Source organism: Peromyscus californicus, unplaced genomic scaffold (genome assembly GCF_007827085.1).
Source record: "Peromyscus californicus insignis strain IS unplaced genomic scaffold, ASM782708v3 Scaffold_10__1_contigs__length_136768540, whole genome shotgun sequence".
NCBI classification, from domain to species: domain Eukaryota; kingdom Metazoa; phylum Chordata; class Mammalia; order Rodentia; family Cricetidae; genus Peromyscus; species Peromyscus californicus.
This window is the reverse complement of record NW_026294391.1, coordinates 30,378,153-30,403,514: the sequence shown is the minus strand read 5'-3', so window position 1 is coordinate 30,403,514 and position 25,362 is coordinate 30,378,153. Positions and strand designations below refer to the sequence as shown.

Sequence of the window (25,362 nt, the reverse complement as noted above, 5' to 3'; positions counted from 1 at the left end):
AAAGGAGTCACGACCCACGGGTTAAGAACCTCTGCTCTGTTGGCTTAAAGCACTCACAGTTCTGAGTTGACTATTGGTCCTGCAGTGTTCTTCCCTGGCTTTACTCATGGGTGCATCCAGCTGGTGGTCTTGCTGGGGCAGGATCATTCGACAGGGCTCTCCTGCATGGCTGAGGGTACAGCAGGGATGGTGGCCAAGCCACTCTTTCCACACGGTTGTCTGTCCTAGCTCTCTTCTCACACTACAGTGGTCTCCAGACTCCAAGAGCAAGGCCTACCAGGCCATTCAAAGCCTATGTCCTAAAAGCCTCACGATATTGGTTCTCCAACAGTTTCTTAGTAAAAGTTGTGAGAAACTAGCCAAGATTTCAGGGAAGGGGAAGTAGATTCCATCTGTAGATGGGAGGAGCAGAAACATCATGTAGCAAAGGGTCACGTAAGTGACCTCCACGTAAGTGTCACCAAGCTTTTATCCTCACGAAATGGCAGCTTCTATTCAAAGGGCATGCACCTGAATTCACCCAAGGCTGACATTGTTAACTGTCCCTTCAATGCAGGTAGGGATGTTTAAGATCCACCCTGAAATTCCAGAAGCTCTTTCAGCCGAAGCCAGAGCCTTCATCTTATCTTGTTTTGAGCCTGACCCTCACAAACGGGCCACTGCTGCTGACCTACTCCAAGAAGGGTTCTTACGGCAGGTGAACAAGGGCAAGAAGAACCGAATTGCTTTCAAGCCTTCCGGTAAGGCCTACCTGAACAGCTGGAAAACACCTGGGCTTGAGCTACTCTCATGATCAGAGGAAGAAATTGGGTCCCTGCAATACCAAGCCTCCCATGCTAGGCCCACCGATGTGAAGAACGACAGGAGTGGTCCCAGAGGTTTGAAGAGTATGCAGACCCAGCCAATGTGCATCTATCTTCTGACAGGCACAGGGTGCCTTGTGGATCCCTAGGGTGCCCCTTCCTGTACTTAAAGTACTTCTTTGAGGAATGTGAAGAGGAGGAAGGCAAGAGGTCCCCTGCCAGGGGTTTCGTAGCTTCCCACATGTAGAGAGAGCCCTGTGCTGCTTCGTTTTTCATCCTTTGTTGAGAGTGACCTGATAAAAGGGCACATTGGGGAATCTGCCTGTGCTTGCTGTCCTGCAGTCCAGAAACTCCTACATGACACTTTCTCATGTAGTAAGTTCTGTCCGGGAACTAAGGTTGGCCTCTAAAAAGAAAACACTTTGTCTTCTCTTCACTGGGTGGATGGGTCTGAGGCTATGGCAGTGTGCCTCACCAACTGGCTGCAGAGAGCTGGATTCCAGATGAGGTCCACCCCAAACCTCCATTTCCACTAGGATCCTTCCCCTAGAGATTGTTCCAGCAGATTAGAGCAGTCCATGATTAGCAAGCCCTCCCCTGGCCACCTGGCCACTCTCTGGCTGTTTCTCCACAGAGGGTGTCCGAAGTGGCGCTGGTACCCTGGCCCTGCCCTCATCAGGTGAGCTTCTGGGCAGCAGCAGCAGTGAGCATGGCTCCATCTCCCCAGACTCGGATGCCCAGCCTGAGGCATTCTTTGAGAAGGCCCAGGTGCCCAAGCATCAGCTCAGCCACCTTCTCAGGTACTGTCAGTGTCCCTTGTCCCTCTGCAGGGTGCTGGTTGTTCCTCAGTAGCAGAACATCTGCTAGGTCACAGAAAGGGCTTTTGCCAGTGGGCAGCTGGACGGCCAAGGAGCCACTTCCTTCAGCCAGTGTCCCTTTGTTTTACCCAGTGTCCCTTCTCTTCTCCGGTCCCTCCCTTCCCCTCCCCCCTCCACACTTCCCCTTTCTTGTGTCCTCTTCTCCTCCCCCTCTCTGCCTCCGTGTTCTCCCCTATTCCCTTCTGCGTCCTTGGCCCTCCCTCTTGGCCCTGGATCTCCTTGTTTCCTTCCCCCAAGGATACCATGGAGGGAGTCGAGGGAGAGAGAGGGAGATACTATACATCTAACCCACAAGTTCCTCTTCTGGAGTCTCCCCCAGGGCACAACATGCTACATTGTTGAATGCGTTTGTCCACAGTGTCCCCGATGAAAGCTCGGCCTTAGAAGATCGCAGCACGGCCTTATCCCCAGAGGAGAGGGACCCTGGTCTTTTTCTTCTACGCAAAGACAGTGAGCGCAGAGCCATCCTGTACAGAATCCTTTGGGAGGAACAGAACCAAGTGGCTTCCAACTTGCAGGAGTGTGTGGTCCAGGTACAGACTAAGGGAAGACATGTGCTAACAGGGACAGTAGGGTGTCCTGTACTCTAGCACATTCACAGAGTTGTTCTGATCACTGGGCTTACTTCCCGATACCCTTCCTTTTTCTAACAAAGGGAAACACAAAGAAAAGCTCCCCTGAAAGGTGGATTTTCAGCCTACTGCAGTGCTTCCTGGCATTGGCTGCGTGGTGCTGCCCTCTGGTGGAAAACAAGCCAGATGGCAGCTGAAGACTTGTTTGCCACCAGAAGGCTTAGAGCTTCCTAGGCCTCTAACCAGCCTCTAGAGCAATGTTTCTCAACCTGTGGGACATGACCCTTTTGAGGTCACATATCAGATATCCTGCATATCAGACATTTACATTCAAATTCATAACAGTAGTAAAAATACAGTTATGAAGAAGCAACTAAATTTTATGGTTGGGGGTCACAACATGAGGAACTGTATTAAAGGGTCACAGCATTAGGAAGGATGAGAACCACCAATCCTAGGACTACACTCAGAAGTTAAGAGAACAGCCACTGTATGGAGAATGGTTATGGAAGAAAAAAAAGTTCTAACTAGGTCGCAGTAGTAACAAAGTGATGTCTCTCCTATTATGGATGGGAGGTTACTTTTAAGAGAGGTCATTGCCCTGCTATGAACTGTACCTTCTAAGGCCCATTGAGGGCCCTGTAGAGTGGTCAAACAGGAAGACAGAACCATTACCAGCTACCTTAGTAGTGCTGAGGCTTTATGTGTACCCACCTGTCAGAGAGGATCCCCCAAGACTGACAGAAAGGATATGGAGGGGATTGAGGAAGAGACCCTTACTCAGGAGCTCCCACAATTCCATTAGCAAATGGAGTCTACTTTCCCATGATGCATTTGGAAATTCTGCCTCCTCTCTGACTCACTCAAATGAAAATGATTTTGTGTATGTATGTGTGTGGTTGTCAGAGTTCAGAAGAGTTGCTTCTCTCAGTTGGCCACATCAAACAGATAATTGGAATCCTCAGGGACTTCATCCGCTCCCCAGAGCACAGGGTGATGGCAGCCACAATATCAAAACTAAAAGTGGACCTGGACTTTGACAGCTCATCCATCAACCAGATTCACCTAATCCTGTTTGGATTCCAGGATGCTGTGAGTGCTCTATTGGGCCCTTAAGAACATGATAACAGCCGGGCGGTGGTGGCGCACGCCTTTAATCCCAGCACTCGGGAGGCAGAGCCAGGCGGATCTTTGTGAGTTCGAGGCCAGCCTGGGCTACCAAGTGAGTTCCAGGAGAGGCGCAAAGCTACACAGAGAAACCCTGTCTCGAAAACCAAAAAAAAAAAAAAAAAAAAAAGAACATGATAACAAAGCCAATTAATCCACCCTCTTCTTCGGTAGCACCCATTCCTTCTCATTTGTTCACAACCTGAATCCCAAATCTCAACAGCTCTTTGTAAGCACATAGTAAATGTCACTTTGTGAAGTGGGCCAATCGCATTTGACCACAGAGAACATGTATATATAGGCTGTAGGGAGAGGATTTGCCAGCACAGTGGGTATGCTTTTTTGCCTGCCCAGATGTATGTTCCTCGAATACCAAAGCCGGGTCTGGTTTATCTCGTCACATGCTCCCAATAGTCTGTCATGTCATAGATGCTCAATAACGCTCTTTATTCAAACAGCCAAGAGGCCCAGTGGCATTGATCCCATTGTGATAATTCATCATTTAGAACCCATTGTGACTTCGGGTCTACCTAGAGGAAGATTCATTCAGAAGAATGAGCCAGACAAAATCCAAGGCAGCACAGCAACATTTCATCTCAGAGGGAATAGAAACAAATTAAATTAGTAAGTCTGTTTCTTAAAAGTTCAACAGAATAGACATATGGACTGCTGTGATATTTTTTAGGTCAATAGAATTTTGAGAAACCACTTAATTAGGCCTCACTGGATGTTTGCAATGGACAACATCATTCGCAGAGCTGTGCAGGCTGCAGTTGCCATTCTCATCCCAGGTAAGTGCCCTCTTGTACTCAAGGTCAGATGCGGGCTGCCCAAAAGACCAGGAATATCCTCAGCATCCAACAGCTATTGCTTTTTCTGTTTTCATTTTGGCTTTATACTTCCCCGCAGTTAAGTAAATGCTGTCATAGATCTTTCTGGGACTAAAAGTCCCTGATAACATCTCATGGTGCCCTGTTTACCTACCTCCTGGGCATAGTGAAGGTGACTGTGTACAGATTATACTTTTGATCTGAACAGGGAGAACAGGGAGTCAGTGTTTGAAGGCAGGGATCTTCCAGTGCTTATACAGCCTCCTGGCGTGCATACTCACCCATGCTTATCAGATAGTTGATAATTACATGGCTGTTTCTTCTTAGAACCATCCTTCAATGGCTATAGATATTGCTTTATATATATATACATGTCCATGCATGGTTCATTCTGGGGAACAAACTCAGGGTCTTATGTGTTCTGAAGTACATGCTGTACCTCTGAGCTGTGTGCCCCCAGCCCAATCTTAAGAGGCTTCCTTTTTGAAATGTTAGCACAAGCTTAATTCTCGGGTTGCTTCTCCTGTGGTACTTTGGCTGAGGAAGGCAAGCTTTAGAATTGTTGCTACTCTCCCTTCCTTTCTTCACACTGGGCCCTTGCTAGTCACTTTTGCCTGCTCTCCCAAATGCTCCTTAGACTAGGCACGAAGCAGAGCACAGGCCTGTTTGTAGACATTCGTGGCTAACTGGCCTTTACAACTTCCATTGTCCATTTCTTCTTGTGTAAACTGAGAAAGACTATATTTACACTGCAGAATCCAATCAAATCATCTCTTTAGTCAGTAGTCCCCTCATACACAAGCAGTGCACTGAATTGCCTTGTTGAGTGCTATTCTGTACCTTGGTCTGTGTTTTCACAGAGCTCCAAGCCCACTTTGAGCCTGCCTCTGAGACTGAAGGGGTAGACAAAGACACAGAAGTGGAAGGGGGCTATCCTTTAGTAGACCTGCTTGGCCAAGAAGTACGCGTGACACCCAGAGGTACCAGACCTGGCTCAGTGGCTATTCAGGAGGGCCAGGCCCACCAGCAGGACCCAAGTCTCCAACTGAGCAAGCTCAGGCAAGAGACCAACAGGTCAGGATCTCGCATACCCTGTAAAGATCTTCTGGTCACTGTTGAGAATTTTATCCAGGTCAGGGGAGTGGGGATGTATATTCACTGTCTGTCAGTTAACTGGGGCAAGGGTACATTTACAGCATCAGCAGAGGAAGTAGACAAAAGCTTCCTTTCTTTCAATGTCAGGAATCAGTACAGTGCCTCGTCACAGGTCACACATAAATCTTACATACCAAAAGCAGCAACACCATCTGAGTTTTGTCTTCACGATGGAGCCTCTGGAATGCCATGTGACCCAGCACTGGACAGCTGTAGCCTGCCCCACAGAAGCAGTGGGGGCAGCAGAGCAATTTGTAGACAGTGGCATATCCTGTAGCCTTGTCCTTAAGCCTTTCGGGTCACTTGTTAGAATCCCTAGGCAGGCATTAGTAGATTGCCTTTCCAACCTTGTAAGTGAATAACGTAATTCCCCTTTGCTCTGAAGAAGAATCAATAAGCTTTTGAAAAACATCATCCACAGCTGTAGTAAACTAGCTGGTATTTGTTCCAAACGCCACATTGTTACCTGTGGCAGTGCTGTCTGAATGGGGAGATTAGGTAGTGGGCACATGCTTTTGGATGAAAAGATGTATATGTAGATATTTTTAAGGCCTGAATTTAAATGATCATGATGGCAAAAACTCCAGTCTTAAAATGACAAGTATAAAAAAGTTGGCAGCAAAACTGAACATTTCTTTAAAATGTCTTTGTAGAAAGATTTGTAATCATCCAACTCAGTGTTAATATGACTAGTTAATAAATACACAGCCTGCCCATCCTCATGGTGTGGCATAAACAAAAATAGGAATCATTCCTGTTAACCACAGAGGCTCAAGCTGAAGGCAGGCAGGGTAGAGGTGAGAAAGGACATTTTTACTTGTTGAGTAATAGTATTTTCTCCTTGCAGTCTTGCTGGGGTAGAATTATTCACCTCTTCCACTCCATTTTGCTACCAAATGACCCCAAAACTGTTTTCATCCATTTATATATATATATATATTATGGCTATGCCCTCTCAGGCAACATCAATAATGAATTCCAGTAATTTAAAGCTTAGTCCTACAGTCCTTTGTTTACCAGTACAGATAAACTAATTAAAAGGGCATGCCATATGGTTAAAATAATCTTATTTATTAGATACATGAGCAAACAAAAAAGGCCAGCCATGATTCTGACTTTCAACCCTGTTCCATCCCTGTTAATGAGCTAGCATGGGGAAATCCAGAAGCCTGGGGCTTAACTGTACCCAGACCTGCTTTTCATGTCTCAAAGAGACCATGAGTAAGACTATATGTCACAAGATGAGGAAGGCCCCACCCCCGAGACAGAATAAATTGCTTAAAGAAACTGTGCCTGGAAAAGAATGTTTACTTCCTAAGAATTGTTTGTTCTAAGGTTTCAGTGCACTATGGGCAGTCCTAGGTGTTAGTTTGTACAGTCCATCCTTGGTCCCTGGCTGTTCTTGCCGAAATAGTACTCTTGCTTTGGCTGCTAAGGAGTGCAGAAAGAAGGCTGCCCATCCTAGACTCAGCTACTTTATCCAGCTTGGTTTTAATAATCAGATGGTCCTTCTCGTTATAATGATCAACAGGAAATTCACTTTTGGTTCCTGATAAACTTTGAAACAAAACTGTCTTAGTCCACAGGAGGCTGCTCTAATAAATCAAATTTTTTTTCTCACAGCTCTGCAGACTTCAAAGATCAAGGTAGTGGCAGATTCAGTGTCTACTCAGGGTGCATAGATAGCTGTACACTCCCATGTCCTCAAATGGTGACAAGGCACTAATTTCCCAAGGCCTCTTACTACCATTTTAACAGGAATTTCAAGAGGGACACAATCACTGACTTCATTGCAAAAATATACCCACACTTTCAGTATTGGGTCTTTGGTGTTGAGAGGAAAAACACAGTTGTGTACAGGCTGAAACCTACTGGAGAAAAATCTTTAGTAACACCCCACTTGCTTCTCTTTGGGGCCCCACAGTTTGGACTTGGACTGTGCCCTTTTCTTTGTTTTTCCAATGCCTGATGAATGATGGGGGGTTGTTTTTTTTTTAAAAAACAGACTTTGGGAACACCTCGTTCAAAAAGAGAGAGAGTACCAGAATCTTCTGCGGCTAACTCTAGAACAGAAAACTCAAGAATTACATCACCTTCAGTTACAATACAAATCCAATGGTGAGTCATTTTCCCTTTGCTCTGATGTAGGTGTCAAAGAGGGCAAACTAAAAATCTGATTTATACCTTGAAGAAATGGTTGAGGTTACCATATAGTATACTGATTCTAGTCAGTATTCCAGAAGAGGCAAAACTGGACAGAAATCACAATGGGTAGAGGAGAACACAGAGATTAAGAAAAGACAGGGGAACAAAAAAGTATCTTGACTGTGGTAGTCATCCCACAATTGTGTGTCAAAAAGGATACCTAAATTAGAATACTGCCCCTTGGAGCATAAAAGTAGCTCTTGGGATAAAGAAATGGACATAAGCTCTGCTACCAAATCCTAACACAAGCTTTTCCTTTGAGTTTCAGTGTAATCAGGGATAACCAGCCTAAGCTAAGACACTTTCAAGATGAGAACAAGCATTATAAATGAGGCTGACAATATCTCCAATTCCAAACTTACTCTAGACAGAGATAACTCTCTTGAAAGGGAACCCAAGAATTACAAAAGTAGCTGAATCAAAAAAGTTTAATTCATTTCCTTTTCACATCACATTTACATTCTATTTGGATATGTGTTTACATCCACTTTGTTACTTTGGAAGCAGTTTATGGTTATACACTACTATACAATAACACAAAACTGGAATCATTCTAGGTGGTACGGAGAATCCGGCACCCCCGGATGAACTGGGGACAGACAGAGAACTTATAGACTGGTTGCAACTACAAGGAGTGGATGCAAATACAATAGAAAAGGTAAATTCTAAATCAAAGTATTCCTATGATACTGCTGAAAAGCTGCTTATCTCATACACTGAATCACTGTTTCAGATTGTTGAAGAGGATTATACACTTTCTGATATTCTCAACAACATTACTAAGGAAGACCTAAGGTGCCTCAGACTACGGTAAGAGCTTCCAAATGGTTTGAATAACAGGTCTTAGTGAATATTTTTAAATGAAGTACAAAAACAAAATGCTGGTAGCTTCCTCCGATCTTAATGAAATTATCTTTTCACTCTTGTTTAAAATGCCCACACCTCTACACAGAGCCACCAACACTCCTATGGCACCAGGTCCAGACAAAGACAACACATTTGAATAAGTTAGAGATTATATTGGAAAGAGTAGCTGGCAAATGTAATCCTGTAGGTCAGATGCCTGCTTCTCCTGCTTGGGAGGTTGCTGTTTTGAAGTGTGCTTTTCTTATGGAAACTCCTGTTTTGCAGCGGTGGTGTCCTCTGTAGGCTCTGGCATGCAGTCTCCCAGCACAGAAGACAAACGCAGGAGTCCTCACACTGAACCAAGCTGAAGGAATAAGCAAATATCCTGCCTACTTATGGTCCAAGCTTCTGTTCGTGTACACACAAATCCTGCCTTTACACAGAAGGACCCTTGTCCATTTAATCCAAGCACGTATAAATTTAGACCATCCTTGTTTATAAACAGGATTGTATGTAACATCAACCATGATCTAGTATATTAAATTCTTAGGATTATATGTCATTTAAAAAGTCAGCATACCTTATAGCAACTGCTGGAAAGATAAAGCATAATACTTAAATGTGAAAGGAAAAAAGTGTGCCTTGCAATGGGAGTACAAGTTCATGTTTGTTAAATGTCTAAATGGAGAAAATTAAATTATTTTACCTTTGAAGTAGCTTTATTTTAAAATACATGATTATATAGAGCCTTTGCCAACAGACGTCAGCCTCCACAATGCAGGGTGGCTGCCACTCTACCTGTGCATTGCATTAATCCCAGCATGCCTCACACTACAGAAAATGGCAGAGTTGTTCCTTTTAGTAACTGGTGTAGGATATGATGAGGGGAAGTTATAAACTCTGCATTACCCATTTCAAATTCTATACAAATCCAATACACTCTTATTCACATGGATACACTGCACACAACAACGTATAAACTGCATGCAACTTATTCTTCCTTAATTTACATGTTTTCAAGACTTTTTGTCTGGGTATTTCATGTCCTTAAAGTTGAAAGCACAGAGTTCTTACAGTGGATGATGAGCAGTAAGATGAGCATCCATTTCACAGTTACCCATTAACTGACTGACTTAAACTTGATCCACTGGTTGGCACCACGCACTTCAAAGGGAGGATCACTGCTGTAGATGTGATAGCCTAGTTCCTCCAAGGGTGGCTCTGGATCAGCTGTAGCAAACTGGGCAGCATCCTCGATTTCTTTCCTCACTTCCACATCAATCTCCTAAACACCAGATTACAATGCATGAGAACCTGTTACTATTATATGTAACTCTTCAACACTTAAAGACAGTGTATGGATTACAATGCAAAGGATATTTTTAGAAACAAAGGGGGAAATAGTTTTTGTACAAATGTGCTTAGTCTGAGGCAGTGACCTACCTTTCAACTCTTTAATTCTGAGAGGCCAGAGGTTGGTATCAGATTGTCATCTCCTATTTTCCACCTTATTTTTTGAGACAGGATATCTACTACTGAGCACAGAGCTCAGTTGGGCAGCACACTCAAAGAATCTGTCTCCACCTCTACCCAGAGCCAGGGTTGTCCACATGCACCACTGTGCCCATTTTATGTGGGGGTTTGGAATGTAGACTCAGATCCCCAGTCCTTACTTATACAGCAAGCATTTTTACCAACTAAGCCATATCATATCCCTTGCCCTGCAACTCTTCTCAGCAGCAAGACCAAAAAAACAATAGCCCTGTGAGACTTCAGATTCAACAATAGCCCCTTATCAGAATGCTCTCTGAGTTTGGAAAAACTCACCTCTCTGGCCTCCTGGGAGTGGCACTTTGCGAGGTGTGGGAAACTGGTCAGAGAACCTACCTTCAATACCAGACTTAAACTGCCAAGAGCAACTGTACCTTTAATTCTTCAACACTCGCAAGATTGCTGTTCACCATCCTATCCTTAAGAAGCATAATAGGGTCGCTCTTACTTCTTACTTCCTGGATTTCTTCTCGAGTGCGGTAACTATAGAGAAGGGAGGTGCAGTGACAGACCCATAAGAACAGTGCCTGTGCACCGACAGCTTAGTGAAGTATAGTAGTATATTTTTGAAAGAGAGGAACAAGCTAATACTCATGTCGTTGTGGGAATAGTTAGTAGGGGTGGCGGGCTATTGGCCATCTTTTATAGAAAGTTATTTACTGTAACTTGGGGATTCACTGGTATTCTGACAAGGGCCAAGTTTTTATTTGCTTCTTTGATCGGGAAGAAAGGGTCACAGGTTCTACCCCTTTAACCTCAAGTTGTTGCATGGATGGGGCAAGGGAGAGCTGGCAGTGGTGATAATTATAGGCTTTGAAGCATCAGACCAAGCAGGAAATCTACACCTTGCCTTTCTTACTAAGACCCCAAAGCAGCATGGCCAGCAAATCCCTAAACACACCAGGTTTCTGATTACTGTTCCCTATACTGTACTTGAAAAAACTTAAGGGTTCTATATGATGGGACAGTTACTACACAAAATCCACTTCCCACATAATTTGTTCTGTTTCCCGTAGTCCAGTGGTTCTCAACCTTCCTAACGCTGCGACCCTTTAGTACAGTTCCTCATGCTGTGGTGACCTCCAACCATAACATTATTTTCATGACTACTTCATAATTGTCACTTTGCTACTGTTATGAATCATAATTAACTATCTGGTATGTAACCCCTGTGAAAGGGTTGTTGTGACCAACAAGTTGAGAACCGCTGCCTTACTCCATTCTACAAGGGCTGAACTTTGACTAAACTCACTACTTTTAACTGTTCAAGCCTGCTAATTCATAATTACATGCTAGAGCTAAGTGGAAAAGGGACATCTTAAACTCTCCATGTAGCAGTTAGCCTTGTTCCCTACCAGTGAGATTTTCAAATCTAGTCCTCTTCAGGTAGAATATGCCATGCCTGAATTTGGGGTAATTCTCACATAAACGAAATCACCCCCAAAATCTCTTATCAGACCTGCCTTACATTGGTAGTTCTACACTGCAATTTAGTTACATAATGCTCTTTTTAAAATTACTGCTCATGCTAACACATAAGGATACATATATTGTAGGGATCTTCAGGCGGCTTTCAGACTAAGACTCAAAACAACCACCTTGATGCCGATGAAACAATTGTATCTGGTTGTAACAGCCAATGATAATGTACTCTACCATTTTCTTTAAGTATCCCAAAGCCTGCCCACCCACCATGGGAACCACACTCAGATACCCCATGATTTTACCTGACTCCAGGGTCACTCATACTATGTCCATGGTAACGATAAGTCTGTAGTTCCATCAGGATGGGCCCCTAAAACAGACCCATAAATCGTTAAGACTATGGGGATGTGTGCCAAGAACTGTTGCCTCAAATGGAGATCCCCACAACATCCAATACACAGAGTTTCTCTGTGTAGTTTTGGTACCTGTCCTGGATCTCGCTCTGTAGACTGAGATCTCAAACTCACAGAGATCTGCCTGGCTCTGCCTCCCGAGTGCTGGGATTAAAGGCATGTGCTACCGCCGCCTGGCTCCAGTACATTCTTATCCATCTTCTATACATTCAGCTGAGTTGTCAAGAGTTTACTGGTTGAGGTGGGGTTTTGTTTTGTTTTTCAAGACAGAGTTTCTCCGGGTATCAGCTCTGGCTGTCCTGGAACTCACTCTATAGTCCAGGCTGGCCTTGAACTCACAGAGATCCCCTGCCTCTGCTACCTCCAGTGCTGGGATTAAAGGCATGTGCCACCACCACCCAGACTGATTCTTAATACCTACTTATATCATGTTTCATCCTTCTCAATTTTACCAAAAGTAAACTGCAGGGGCATGTTTTCTGGGCTTAAAACAACTAGTTAAACTTAGCTCCTTGAACCTCCTTTTAAGCCAGCTTCACTGTTTCCCTCTCCCTCACTGCCATATACTGCCAGGTAAAGCAGCACGATAGACTGCACTTGAATGCCTATTATATAAGCAAAATCAGGCATTGTGGGGATTCTAAGTTTGATCATTCAAGGGGCTTATGATTAACAGAGGGATGGGAACATATAATTAAACTAACCAAAAGACAAAACAGCTTGTCAAATGGATGTCAAAGCGAAGACAGGCAAAAATACCAAGGAAACACAAGAATAGAGAAATGGGGAATGTTTACCAGATGAGCCAAGGTCATGCTACCTCACTGGACTCTGCTTGTCATAGAGAGCTCATTTAGTCATTACCCCAGGATATCTCCAAAAGGCTTTAATTTTGAAATAAATGTCATTATAAACCTCTAACCTAAAAGCCTATGAAAAAACAAACTCATCTTACCTTACCAGACCTACAATAGGCAGCTGCAAACTTTGTTGCCTCTCGGACACACAAGATATCCATTCCATCTACCTGTTAATAAAGGTGGGAGGGGCAGAATGTAAATAAACTGTCCAAATCCATTTCACTTTTATTGTGGTGCTCATGAATGGAATCCAGGGCCTCCCACACAGTAGGCAAGTAAGTGCTCAGCCACTGAGCCACACCTCCTGCCCTCCCATTCAACTTTTAATGACCTATTCAGGCATAATGTGATGAAACTGTAGAGCATCTAGCTGACAGGGTATGGTTCTGTCTCTACAATAAGGAACCTTACCCTCAGTCCAGGAATAAAATCTCCTCTTTTGTAGTAATCTGTGCTGGCCGCTGCTCTCTCAACAGATGTCCCCATGCCATAGCGGTTATTTTCACAGATGAAAATACAAGGTAATTTCCACAATGCTGCCATATTGTAAGCTTCAAATATTTGACCCTGAAAGTATTATATGAAATGTTTGAGTGGTTTAATTTGCTCATCTCTCTAGACTTTTTCACCATTCCTAACAGTTGTTGCTCTTCCTAACACAAAAAGCTTACACAAGGGCCAAACAGCCTCATCTTTATAACATGTTTCTGGTGGTGAGGGAAAGGAGCATGTGCTGGCTGTGGTAAGGAAATGTGGAGGGTATTGTACGACTAGTATACATTTGGGGGCTTCTACTAATATAGAACACACTGCCAAGAGGAACATGGAAAAGCACTCAGCTACCAGTTGGTTTTACACTCTGCTATTAATCTGTTACACTCACTTGACCAGATAATCAGAGTGAACCAGCAGCATCTGAGATTCAGCATCTACCAGAGGGTCTCACTGAGTGCCTTCCAGAGACTAGTGATTACTGAGACCAAGACAGGATGAGCAAAGAAACCAAGAGCCAAGGTTCAGACATGATGGGAATCTGACATTGCCCTGGAGTCCAAGAAAGTAAGAGTCTCTGTATCACACTATTGATTTGTAATGGGCTACACATTTAACAAGTGACGCTGGCTGGGCCTACGGCTCAGCTGTTGAGAGCACATGCTGCTCTTGTAGAGGACCCAAGTTCAGTTCCCAGCACCCACATGGCAGCTCACAACTATCCTTAACCCCAGTTCCAGGGGACCTTCTGACCTCCATTGGCACTAGGCACATCTGCAGTACACAAACATACATGCAGGCAAAACTAGAAATCAATATTTTTTAAAAATAAATTTTAAAAAATCTTCCCATTCGGGAGGCAGAGGCAGGCAGATCTCTGTGAGTTCGAAGCCAGCCTGGTCTACAAAATGAGTTCCAGGAAAGGTGCAAAGCTACACAGAGAAACCCTGTCTCGAAAAAAAACCAAACCTTCCACCACAGAGCATATTTGCAAAGCACCAATATAAAGCAAAGAGGCGCTTCCTCACAGAAATGTACCCCTAGAAGGCTCTGGTAACCCATGCCAAAAGGTAAATCTCCCATGAGTCAGCCACATCATGCTATTTCAGTTAATAAACAATATGCCATTTCTTTGTAAATCCAAATATGACCAGTCACAACTTGGAAGTAAAAGTCATTGTTGTTAGAAATTAAGAGGTGCACTTACCTGATTAGCAGCACCATCACCATATAAAGTCAAACAGACCTCATCTTTTCCATTATACTTGCAGGCCAGAGCAATCCCTGCTCCCAGGGGCACCTAACATGAAGAACAAGCAAGAAAGGAACTGTAGAAATTAATCAGAGTGAAAATGCCTTTCAATTCCAATTCCTGGAGAGAATCTGGGAAGCTAAACCAGTGCTTCGAGTCTTCATTCCCATCCTCTCACCATCCACCTAACCTGTTATTTGCAACAAAACGAGTAAATCCTATATTAGTTCACATTTCTCCACCCAACAAGGTAAAAAATGAAACCTAGATATATACTATATATAATGGAAACCTACTGTAGTGGACATTGGTGCATGCTGTTATGTTTCACTTCTCATTAATTGAGGGGAATGAGGACTTCCTATTGATGAAAGTAAGGCTCCTGATGTTTTATTAGGCTGCCAATTTAACAAGCCCCTCTCTTGTAATTGGGCCCCAGTGCTAGCTCTGCCTATGAGAAGGTCAGAGTGAAGTGAGGTGATGAGCCATTAGTTTGACTGAAACATAAAAAGAAAGGTGAAGGGACAGCTAGCCCCACTGCTGTAGGCTGTTACTCATAAAACACACCAAAACCAACCAACTTTCAATCACTGCCCACATCTACTTACTAATCATTCAAATGGTAAGCTAAGAAGCGGTAAGTAAAGACAAACCAAACTCCCAAATTATTGAACTCCTTCAGAGGAGTTCTCTAGGGTGAAGAAGGTCCTGAAGATACAGGCCAGGACCAAATATACTAATGCACGCACTCTTCCTCAACTACCTGAGCTCCAACGATGCCATTGCCCCCGTAGAAGTTCTTGGCGTACATGTGCATCGATCCGCCTTTCCCTTTAGCACAACCTCCTCTTCTTCCTAGAAAAGGCAACACACACACCCACGCATGAAAAACCAACCACATAAAGCAGTAACCACCACACAATTGTCTAAGCACCTGTCCCTCAGGAAAACACTCCTCCTCATCTCCCTGTCTGTGATAAGAAGGCTAGACTAACCCAATGGTGCCTGCTCTCTAATCACGTACTTACCTTCGGAGGTTAGCACACTATCTTTGACACCGGGTTCAGAGGGAGTACACACACCTGACTTCTATCACTTACTTACCTTCGGAGGTTAGCACAGTATCTTTGACACTGGGTTCAGAGGAGTACAGACACCTGACTTCTATACTGGCACACTAAATATAAGGTTCAAAAAGGTAGCAGAAAAGAGGAATATTGAACAGATGGTCTAGAATCTGCCTACATTTCACAAAGTACTTCAACCCAATTTACTTTCTCTGCTAGATTTCTCATGGTTTAGTGAGAGCAAACCTTATTCCCACTGGACAGGGCTATGCTTTTCCAATTTCACCTGAGGGGCCTGATGACCTCATAAATGACTGACTCAAAGGCACAATAAAGGTCCTAGGATACACACCAGAAGGCTTATATTTCAAAAACAAAACTCCTAAAATGGGCGGCAGTGGTGCACGCCTTTAATCCTAGCACACAGGAGGCAGAGCAGATGGATCTCTGTGAGTTCAAGGCCAGCCTGGTGGTCTACAGAGTGAGATCTAGGACAGGCACCAAAACTACACGGAGAAACCCTGACTCGAAAAACCAAAAAATAAAAAAACTTCTAAGGTTTTGTTTTTGTTTTTGTTTTTTTACTACTAACTCTAAATGCTTAGCAACTTAATGGGAGATATTTGAAAACTTCCTCCACTCACTATCCCTCTATGTGTATCCACAGCAAACCTGTTAGCTCTGCAAGAATTGCTCGGACAGACAGGCCCCGAGTGAAGGTGAAGCCATGCGCTCGATAGGCTGTGATGAGATGGTCGGTGGGGTTTATGCCAGCCTCCAGACCCACACAGCAGGCTTCCTGTAGGAAAAGAAGAACCTTGAAGCAATGTCATTATCATTTTTTGAATAAAAAGTTTCTATTAGATTCAACATTTTAAAAAGCCACAGATCAAGCTGGGCAGTGGTGGCACACACCTTTAATCCCAGGACTCGGGAGGTAGAGGCAGGCGGATCTCTGTGAGTTCGAGGCCAGCCTGGTCTACAGAGTGAGTTCCAGGACAACCAGAGATATACAAAGAAACCCTGTCTCAAAAAACCCAAACAGACCAAAAACAAACAAAACCCATGGATCAGTAAACCTGCCATTAGTAACTCAAAAAAATGACTATTTTTCATCAAAAAAAACAAAGTAGAGGGTAAGGTCCAAACCAGAAGCCATAGCCAATCCACAAATGTGCTGTTTCCTTTAGCCTGGACAGAATTTTAAAATATAATCTACCAGTCACATGTCAACATTAAAAAATTGATAGAATGCATGAAAAACAAGCCATAGTTCTGTGTTTCAACACTGGAACAAGTCATGGCATCTCTGGGTGGGGCAGAACCATCCCAACTCTCCACTGACCCATCTTACCATTGTACATATTCTGTTATACATAGCTTACTTCACTCATTTATTCTACCTTGCTGCCAGCCACAGAATTATAAAGTAGGAATTCAGCTGATATTGGCAAAACGATTACCTGGAAAAAGTTGTGGACTTTTCCAGAGCAAAACCAAGACTTAAGGAGTCTTGGTGATGTTTGCTTTTGAATGGATTAGCTGTATCCTGCAATGAATTTCTTGTGTGCTATTGGAGTTTCCCCCATTTGGCTTTTCCTTCAAGGACTTATAACAGTGTGATTGATCATTAACTGGGCACAACTCTCCTTATATATTTGGGGTAATTGGATAAATTTCCCCAGCTGTGTTTATTCTTCATTCGCTTACATCTGACCAGGGCCATTGTCCCGACAAAAGTATTTCAACAAAGATACCTTTTTATCCAAGGACAAGCTGCACATAAGAATTAACTCATCTCACTTACAGATAAGAGAAAATAACCACTAACAATTAAATCCTCAACTCTTTACTTTCACCTCAGGTTATTTACACAAGACCCTAATTTAAGAGATTTACTGCTCACATTTCTGGGATGATGTTTTAGCCACTTGCTAGTTACTGAGTTAAGGTAATTATTTTCCACTGACCAAAGGAGATTTCTGACAAGGCCAAGCAGAGGATAGGTGCCAGGCTTTGTTTCTTGTGCAAATTCATCCCCCTTTTGGGTTGTAATTGGAAGCTGACAATTATTGATTTATGTGTGGATCCTTATCACTTCTCCCTGTGACCCTGAAACTTCAAGCCTCATATTGCTTTGCCAAAGAATTACTGCTTGTCTATATATACTGGTTCCTCCACAGCACTAGAGGAATGGATTTAGAAGAACCAAGATGAGGACAAAGATGGAAAGAACTAGATAGATATGAGAGAACATACTTAGAGGAGCTAAGTATGAGAACAGAAAAGAAGCTGTGTAGATAGAATTGATTTAAAAGAATAAAGTGGATGGACTAAAGAACTCAGTGAGCTTAGATTCATTGAATATCCCTCAGATTAGAATCCTAGCCACTTGTAGCTTCTGTTCTGGACCCTGGGAGAAATCTCCTCAGGGCAGGTACCTGGGGAGAATTCGTTACCACCTAGCTAGCTCCTGTAGGCTTCTGAATTTGGACCCAGTGGCTGAAACCCACTGTGACCTAGGAGACCTCTGGGCATGTCTATGAAGAAGTTTCTTGGGCAGGAGTGGGAAGACCCACCCTCCCTGAGGATGGCACTATCCCCATAGCCTAGGATTCCAGACTGAATAAAAAAGGAGAAAGCAAGGGGAGCAGCAGCTTTCCCATCCCAGCTTCCTGACTGCAGAGTCAATGTGACCAGCTACCTCAGTTCCTACTGCCACGACTTCCCTCACCAAGGTGGACTGCGAGGTGGACTTCAAGCCGTGAGCTAAAATAAACACTTCCTTATGTTGCTTCTGTTGGCTGTTTTATCACAAAAGGAAGTAACTAAAACACACACCCGTAAAACAACAAAATAGCCCTTTTACCCACAAATGCACACAGTATAGATGAGTGGGCTTCCAGCGAATTTTAAAACTATAAAATTCTAAGAACAGATAGAAGATTCAGAAATACTAGGTGTGAATGAATTCTTATGCCTACAATTCATAGTGGGTCCTAGCATTCTAGTTTTTATTCTGAAATCCCTACTACAAATCCTTCTGACCCAAGAAGCAGGGTGGAAACCAATAAACAGAAACCATATTTAAAGCTAAGTGTGGTAGCGCATGCCTACAAGCCCAGCACTCTGGGGGACGAAGCACCATTGTCAAGTTGCAGGAGTTCCAAGCCAGCTTGAACAGTGGGAGGGCAGACACACAGAGGGAACTCAGGGAGTGAATGGGTCTGCTAAGCCGGACAGACAGCCTGAGTTCAATCCCCAGAACCCCTACGGTAGAAGGGAAGAACCAAATCCCGCAGGCTCTTACCCCAAATCCTCTTACCCCCACACATACACACAGGGTGGCACATACATACCCACACACAACAAAACAAGTCAATAAATGGTGGTTTTTAAAATGTAAAAGTCTAGGTTTAAGGGGAAGTAAAAGATGGCAGGGGAAAGAAGGCATACAGAAAGAAACCCTCTGTAAGATTCCTAATGACATGCATGGCTTTAACAAACCTGCCACTTACCTGACCGTCACACAAGTGACAGAAACCACGAATAATCTTCTGTTTATACAGCTGATCTGCCTTTAGCTCCATTCGCCGCACAGTCTGCATCATCCTGTAGTACTTGAGTCCGTCCTCTCTGGTGAGCACTGTGGTGACTGGAGGGCCCTCTTCCAGCCGATGAAGGTCACATTTCTGAAACGGGAAGGTGGTCATCCTCCGGTTACTATTCCACAAATACTGCCGACTCATTCTAAGATCCAACTGCACACTAATAAAACACAACTTGAACAACAGTGAAGAAACGCACGCCTCAGCAGTGCTTCAAGAATAATGTGTGATAAAGCGCCTTGATCCCCTCACCTGAGGGCAGGAGGAGCAAGAGTTCAAGGTTATCCTTTGCTAGATAGAGTTTGAGACTAACCCAGACTAAGAAACTCTGCCTTTAAAACAAAACAAAAACAGTGCTGCTTCAAAATGCTTCTGATTCCTTAAATTTGTCGTCCTCAACCGTTTCACTGAATCCCACCCCATACCAGAGGTACAGCCAACTTTTGGCTCAAGAAGGACCATGTGCCAGGATAGCTATCGGGTCAACCCAACATATATGTAGATGCTATATCACAAAGTCAAGAGGTTGGACAACCCTGCCAGAGAAGATTTTTAAAGCCTGTCTCCCTTAAACTACCAGCAAGTTATTCTTGCTAAACTTCTCTGAACCCTTGATTCTAGAATATTCTAAAGAAAGTGACCCCACTTTCAAAGCACCAGTATCAGAATACCCCTTGAAGGTGAAACTGTATCGGACTGTACCTGTGAAGAAACTAGAAACAAAGTGAAACACCTCTTACCTTAATCTCAAATGTAGCATCATTTGCAAAATTACGGGAAGCTACTAGCACTCTGCTTGCCTAGAAAACAAAAATATGCAAATAAAGTCATTACTTTTGTTTTTTACTGTCCAGAGTCATTACTAGCATGAGTCCATGCTTAAACCATGGATTTTAAATGCAGCTGTATCACTATCTGAAAGCAGAAAGGAAGGTGGCCAAGTGCCAAACCTATCCACTTTCCACTGTTTTCAAAGCAGCGAGACCAACAATTAAGAGTCAAATTGAAGAAACTCGACTATGTGTGGGCTTTTTAAGGTTTATTTGAAAATACTTCAAATAAAACTATCTTTTAATCCCTATTTAAGGCAAGCCACTTTTCTATGACATATACCCATGAAGGAAAAAAAAAAAAACTTAGTCATGTTGATGCTTGTTAAAAGCAATGGACTTGGGCCAGCCATTCTATAACAGGAGCAGTCTAAATCTTGAGAAGGCTCCTCTTGAAGCCCCATAACCGAAGAATGTTCTCTTAAAACAGTATTCCCCTTACTGGTTTGAGTGGCTATTACTACTTAGAGTTACTGATTCCTTTCTACCCTCACAACTGAACAAACCCGAGTACAACAAAAACATTCTATGTGCTATTCCACAAAAACACAATTATTCTGCTCTAGCCATGTTCTGCCACATTTCCACATACTTTGTAAACTAGCATCATTTCTTTTCCTGGAGGCGTGAAGCCTATTTATCAGATCTCATAAAAAGGCATGTTTAATCTGTAACCCAATATACTTTGCAGCACTGGACTTGACCTTGGTGAGGAATTAAGGTCAGCAGGAGAGCTATACCTCCAAGTGTATGAGCCAACAGGGAGAGTTAAGATCGACTTATCTTTCTCTCGCGCTCTTTTCCATTGCCCCCACCTCCCAATGCTGGAATTACAGGCATGCAGTAGCCTCTATTATCTATGCACGGGGTATAGTCTTGGGCCCTTGGTAGAGGCCTCAAACCATTGCTAACACTTCATTCCACGTGCAAGGACTGTGACACCAAGGTGGCCGATCTGATGATAACCAAGGATGACTCCTGGTGAGGAACAACTGGGTGGGTGGAGTAGACAGTGTGGACACCTGGCCAAAGGGATGATTTCCATCCTAATCTGGACAGTATAAGATTGTGTCATTCCAGTCCGAATAGCACACAGATTAAAACTCATCAGTTCTTTCTTTCTGAGACTTTTCTGGGAGTATATTCAGACCACATCTGACAACAGGTAACTGAAACCAGGGAAATTTGCAAAGCCATGGACCCAAGGTGGAGAGGGGCACAATATGCTGACTGCTCTATTGTTATCTGATAAAGCCAAAAAGGTAATGGGAAATCAAACTAAATACCAGTAAGGGATGCTTCAGTTAAATCAGAGGTCGAGAGGACATGTAAACATAGCTATCTTAAAATGAAGAAAAACGTAGAAAAAACTAACCCTGAGACCAGCCAAGCAGCAAACAAATGGTTGTGCTCTTTTCCTGGCAGTTAAAATTATTTTGTAGAGCCAGAAATAGCTATTCTCTTGCAAAGTAAGTTTCTAGATACAACTACTGAAACTAGTTTGGGAAAGGAAGATCTAAGGCAGGGACTAAGCTTAAGTTTCAACACCCCGCCGCCGCCAACCGCTGAGGTACCGATTAACATATCAAAGCTGGACCTGCCGGCCAGGTTCTCCCAGCACCCCTCAGTCCTCAGCCCTCTACCCAGAACTCTCTCAAGCTGGACCTGCCTGCCAGGTTCTCCCAGCACCCCTCAGTCCTCAGCCCTCTACCCAGAACTCTCTCTCCAGCCCGGGGCTCTTCCCTACATAATCCAGACATTGTGATTACTCACCCTTTTTGGACCTTTGCCTCCTGGCTGCTGCACCTGGTTTCCCTCTTTCCCTTTCCTTCCCCCTCTCCCTCTCCCCACATGGCCCTGCTCAGTCTGGTCATGTCCACTCTGGACTCTCCCAGATGTCCCTGCCTCTGACTATGCTCTCCCTCATGTCTACAATAAACTTTCTCCTCCACCATACCTAGCAGCAGTCATGGCCTTTCCTTTTTATTTTTTTCATTCACAAAACAGCCAGGCATTGGTAGCAAAAATAAGTTCTTTCTCAAAGATAAAGTTTATAGAGCCAGGCATGGTGACACGCGCCTTTAATCCCAGCACTCAAGAAGCAGAGGCAGGCGGATCTGAGTTCGAGGCCAGCCTGGTTTGAGTTCTAGGACAGCCAGGCTACACAAAGAAATCCTGTGAGGAAGAAATACAAAAAACCAACCAAAAAGAATTCTTTTAAATGGGATTCCTGTTGGGTTTTCTTGGGGCGGGGGTGGGGGGTGGGGGAGGAGTATGGGGTGCTGGAGATTGAATGCAGGACCTTGCATATGCTGTGTGTGTGCATGTTCCATCTCTGAGCTACACTTCAGCCCCTCATGAAACTCCTCGGAGACCTTCAACAACTTATTCAAGAAAAGAAAAACCCACACTTTCCTAATTTTAAGGGCAGAAATAATTTAAAAAGGGTGGAAAGGTACAAAGCAGGCAGAGACCTCAGAGGAGGATAGGGGATTAACTTTAGGCATAGTATCTCAGCTATCAAAAAGCAAATGCCTAATCCTTCTTCCCTCCCCTGAGTATCCTTTGGCCACTGCAGCTCTAGTTATACAAGTTTAACTAGCCACTGCTTACTCTTTGCAAGGAAGGATCTTTTTGCAAGGCTTAACGTCTTCTCACATGTGTAATATGAGAAACCAAAAATCGAGCTATTTTGTGTTACATAGGCTGAAATAAAAAAGAAATCTGCAATTACTTAGAATTGAAAACCATAAAAAAGATACATTAGAGTTTAATGGTCTACTCTGAGGTGAAACTCTGTTCAACATTCTGAAAGACTTCAGGAATGGTTGCTAATTAGCATGTAACAAGTTTAGTCACAAAGAAAACTAACAGCCAGGCATGGTGGTGGACACCTTTGATCCTAGCAAGCAGAAGGCAAAGACAGACAGATCTCTGTGACTGGAGGCCAGCCAGAGCTACAATGAGCCCCTTACAGAAAGAGACAGAGACACAGAGACACAGACAGGTCAAGCTCGTCCCCCGCTCCCCCCCCCCTTAGCATGCCGGATGTGGTGACATAAGATTTTAATGCAAGCAGTCAGGAGGTAGAGAAGGTAAGCAGATCTGAGTTTCAGGCCAGCCTGGGATACATAGTGAAAGACCTTGTCTCAAAAAAAAAATTAAAAAGCCAGCTACTGGAGAGTTTACACCATACCACCACCAAGTGAGAAAATAACTAGGTTCTTTCTATGGTGAATTCAACTCTAGAATTCAATTTTTTTCTCCTGTAAGGTTAATAAAGGAAATGGTAAACTAGACTTTCAGACAAAGCAATACACCTAAGGTTAGTGTATAGCTTCTAACAATGATTTAAGGGTGTTCTCAGCCTCTTATTGCCTCCAAAATAGGAGCACGTGTCTTAAAAATGGAAGGTAGGATTTTGTACTGATTTCAGATTCTAATTCAATTTCTTGAAACTTTGATTTAGTAAGAACTATGGGGAACAAAGCTTCTTTTAGTTTTCAACTTTATTTCATGTCCAGGGTCCATGCTACAAACAAATTTCAACTAACGATTTCTACACACACACAGGAAACTCGTTCTCAAACCAATTAAAAATTAATAATAAAGTTTTAACACCTGTGAAGATTCTGGCCGAATTCAGGGCATATACTAAGAACTCAATAAATGTCATACACATATGCAAAGACATATTAAGAAGTATGCTTTACTACCGATTCAAACACGAATACAGCATTTACTCAATCAAACGGTGTTTTTCCATTACTTAATGGAATTCCTAGAGAAGTACACTTTCAACCTTTCCACAACCTCCCTAAATTAGGCAGAATTGCATCAAATCCTGAAGAAATCAATAGAACCAGAATTACAAGTCAAAGCCTGGTGGCAGTTACACCAAGAAAACGCAACCTCTGTATGGCTAGAGGTCAAAATGCTAAAAACTTAGGTGTTAGACACCTTTTAAAGCCGGGGCCATAAGTTAAGTCTTAACCTCTAATCCCTACCCTCCGAAAACCATTGCTGTTTTCCTTCGCTACTTTGAACTCTAAGCCTCTGTGTGTTTAAGGGTAAAGGCGGCTTCCTCTGGGTTATGCCCGATTGCTCTAAAATTGACTGCCAAAAACAAGCTCAGATGAGCAGGGAGTGGAGGAAATTCGTTTTCCGTGAGCCTGACCCCGTCTGAACCCTACTTAGAACCAAGCACTGGTGATCCACAAACGCTCACCCAGCTGGGCACCCGTACATGCCAGGTGCCAGGCAGAAATGGTTGGCACACGTGCCAACTCCCCGACTCAAGATAATCCCATGAGGTAGCGTTCTTAGTATCTCCATTATAGAGATGAGGAAACTGGGCCCTGGGACGATTAAAAAAAAAAAACAAAACAGAAACTCTTTGCTTCTTGTTGGTACTTGGTAAGGACTCAAGACTAGTAAATGATTTAGTCGGGGTGTGCACGGAACCTCCGACTCCCGGGACTACCAGCTCTTTATTTCATCTTACGTGGCTGCTTAGCCAAGAGCTATTTATTACAAGGAGAGTACAAGTCAGCGGTGTCGACGGAGGCTGGAGAAAACCCAAGCTCCGCCTCCCGGTGTCCCTTAAGCAACCGGCGGTTCTGGGGCGCTGCTGGGGAACCGGCGAGAAGCTCTGCCAGCGGGCATTGGGGGAGGCGCGGCGGAGCGGGCCCGTTCTCAAGCCGCTCCTCCCCGGGCCGTGGCGACATGCACCGCACAGGGGGCCCACGCGAGCTCCGAAGCTCGTCCCCGGCACCCGGCCGCGCGCTCCGAGGGTCCCGCCCGCCCTCCTCCCGCCCCGCCTCGGGCCGGCTCCAGCCCCACCCCAGCCTCACGGGATCAGGCGGCCTCACCGGCTTCTGCGCAGCGCCTGCCAACACGCGGGACACAGCGGCGAGCATCTTCCTCATGGAGCGCAGCAGACCCACGCGGTGGCCGCGGCACCCGGGCACTCAAAAGGAGTGGTTCGGGCGTCCCCAAGTCTCCTTGAGGCGCCCGGAGCCGAGACCACGCCCTAAACGCAGTGACGGAGTCGCAACGACATCACACGCCGCGCCAGTCTGCGGGCCAATTAGAATGGCTGCCGGCGCAGACTCCGCCCATCTAAGGAACCTGTGATCGCCCATTAAAGAATTAACCAAAAAAGGGGTGGGGTGTGGGCGCCTTCCGTCACCATGCGGCTAGCGGGTGAGGAGGAGGGAACCCCAGGGCGCCTGCGTGGGAAAGTGGGGGTTCAGGAGGCCTGGCCTTTCTCTTGCACTCTGCATCACAAGCCAGCGAAAAAGGGGCGAAGGCGGGTCCTGTTGTTTGCCCAGCCCCTTTACAGCCTGTCCCAGTACACAGAAAAGTCATGGTGTCAGAGCCTGAAAGACTGACCATCTGGTTTCTAG

General features: G+C 44.3%; 2 protein-coding genes across 2 annotated transcripts in view; one reads left to right on the top strand and one right to left on the bottom strand.

Annotated features, from left to right (window-relative positions):
• Map3k15 (mitogen-activated protein kinase kinase kinase 15) overlaps nt 1-8,934 on the top strand; it is a 131,443-nt gene extending 122,509 nt beyond the window's left edge. Inside the window, 9 exon segments of the mRNA XM_052725719.1 lie at nt 557-740; nt 1,438-1,603; nt 2,040-2,214; nt 3,160-3,345; nt 4,106-4,211; nt 5,111-5,324; nt 7,411-7,523; nt 8,168-8,420; nt 8,742-8,934. Coding sequence (XP_052581679.1) covers nt 557-740; nt 1,438-1,603; nt 2,040-2,214; nt 3,160-3,345; nt 4,106-4,211; nt 5,111-5,324; nt 7,411-7,523; nt 8,168-8,420; nt 8,742-8,814 — 1,470 coding nt within the window. The 3' untranslated portion in view covers nt 8,815-8,934.
• Nucleotides 8,935-9,487: 553 nt separating this feature from the next.
• On the bottom strand, nt 9,488-24,996 carry Pdha1 (pyruvate dehydrogenase E1 subunit alpha 1). The gene is made up of 11 exons (XM_052725602.1): nt 24,826-24,996; nt 19,865-19,924; nt 19,035-19,208; nt 16,189-16,315; nt 15,213-15,304; nt 14,405-14,497; nt 13,117-13,272; nt 12,801-12,872; nt 11,735-11,802; nt 10,382-10,490; nt 9,488-9,741 (listed from the first exon to the last, which is right to left on the bottom strand). Exons 1-11 carry the CDS (start codon nt 24,880-24,882, stop codon nt 9,577-9,579), a joined length of 1,173 nt encoding a protein of 390 aa, XP_052581562.1. The 5' UTR covers nt 24,883-24,996; the 3' UTR covers nt 9,488-9,576.
• Nucleotides 24,997-25,362: the final 366 nt, after the last annotated feature.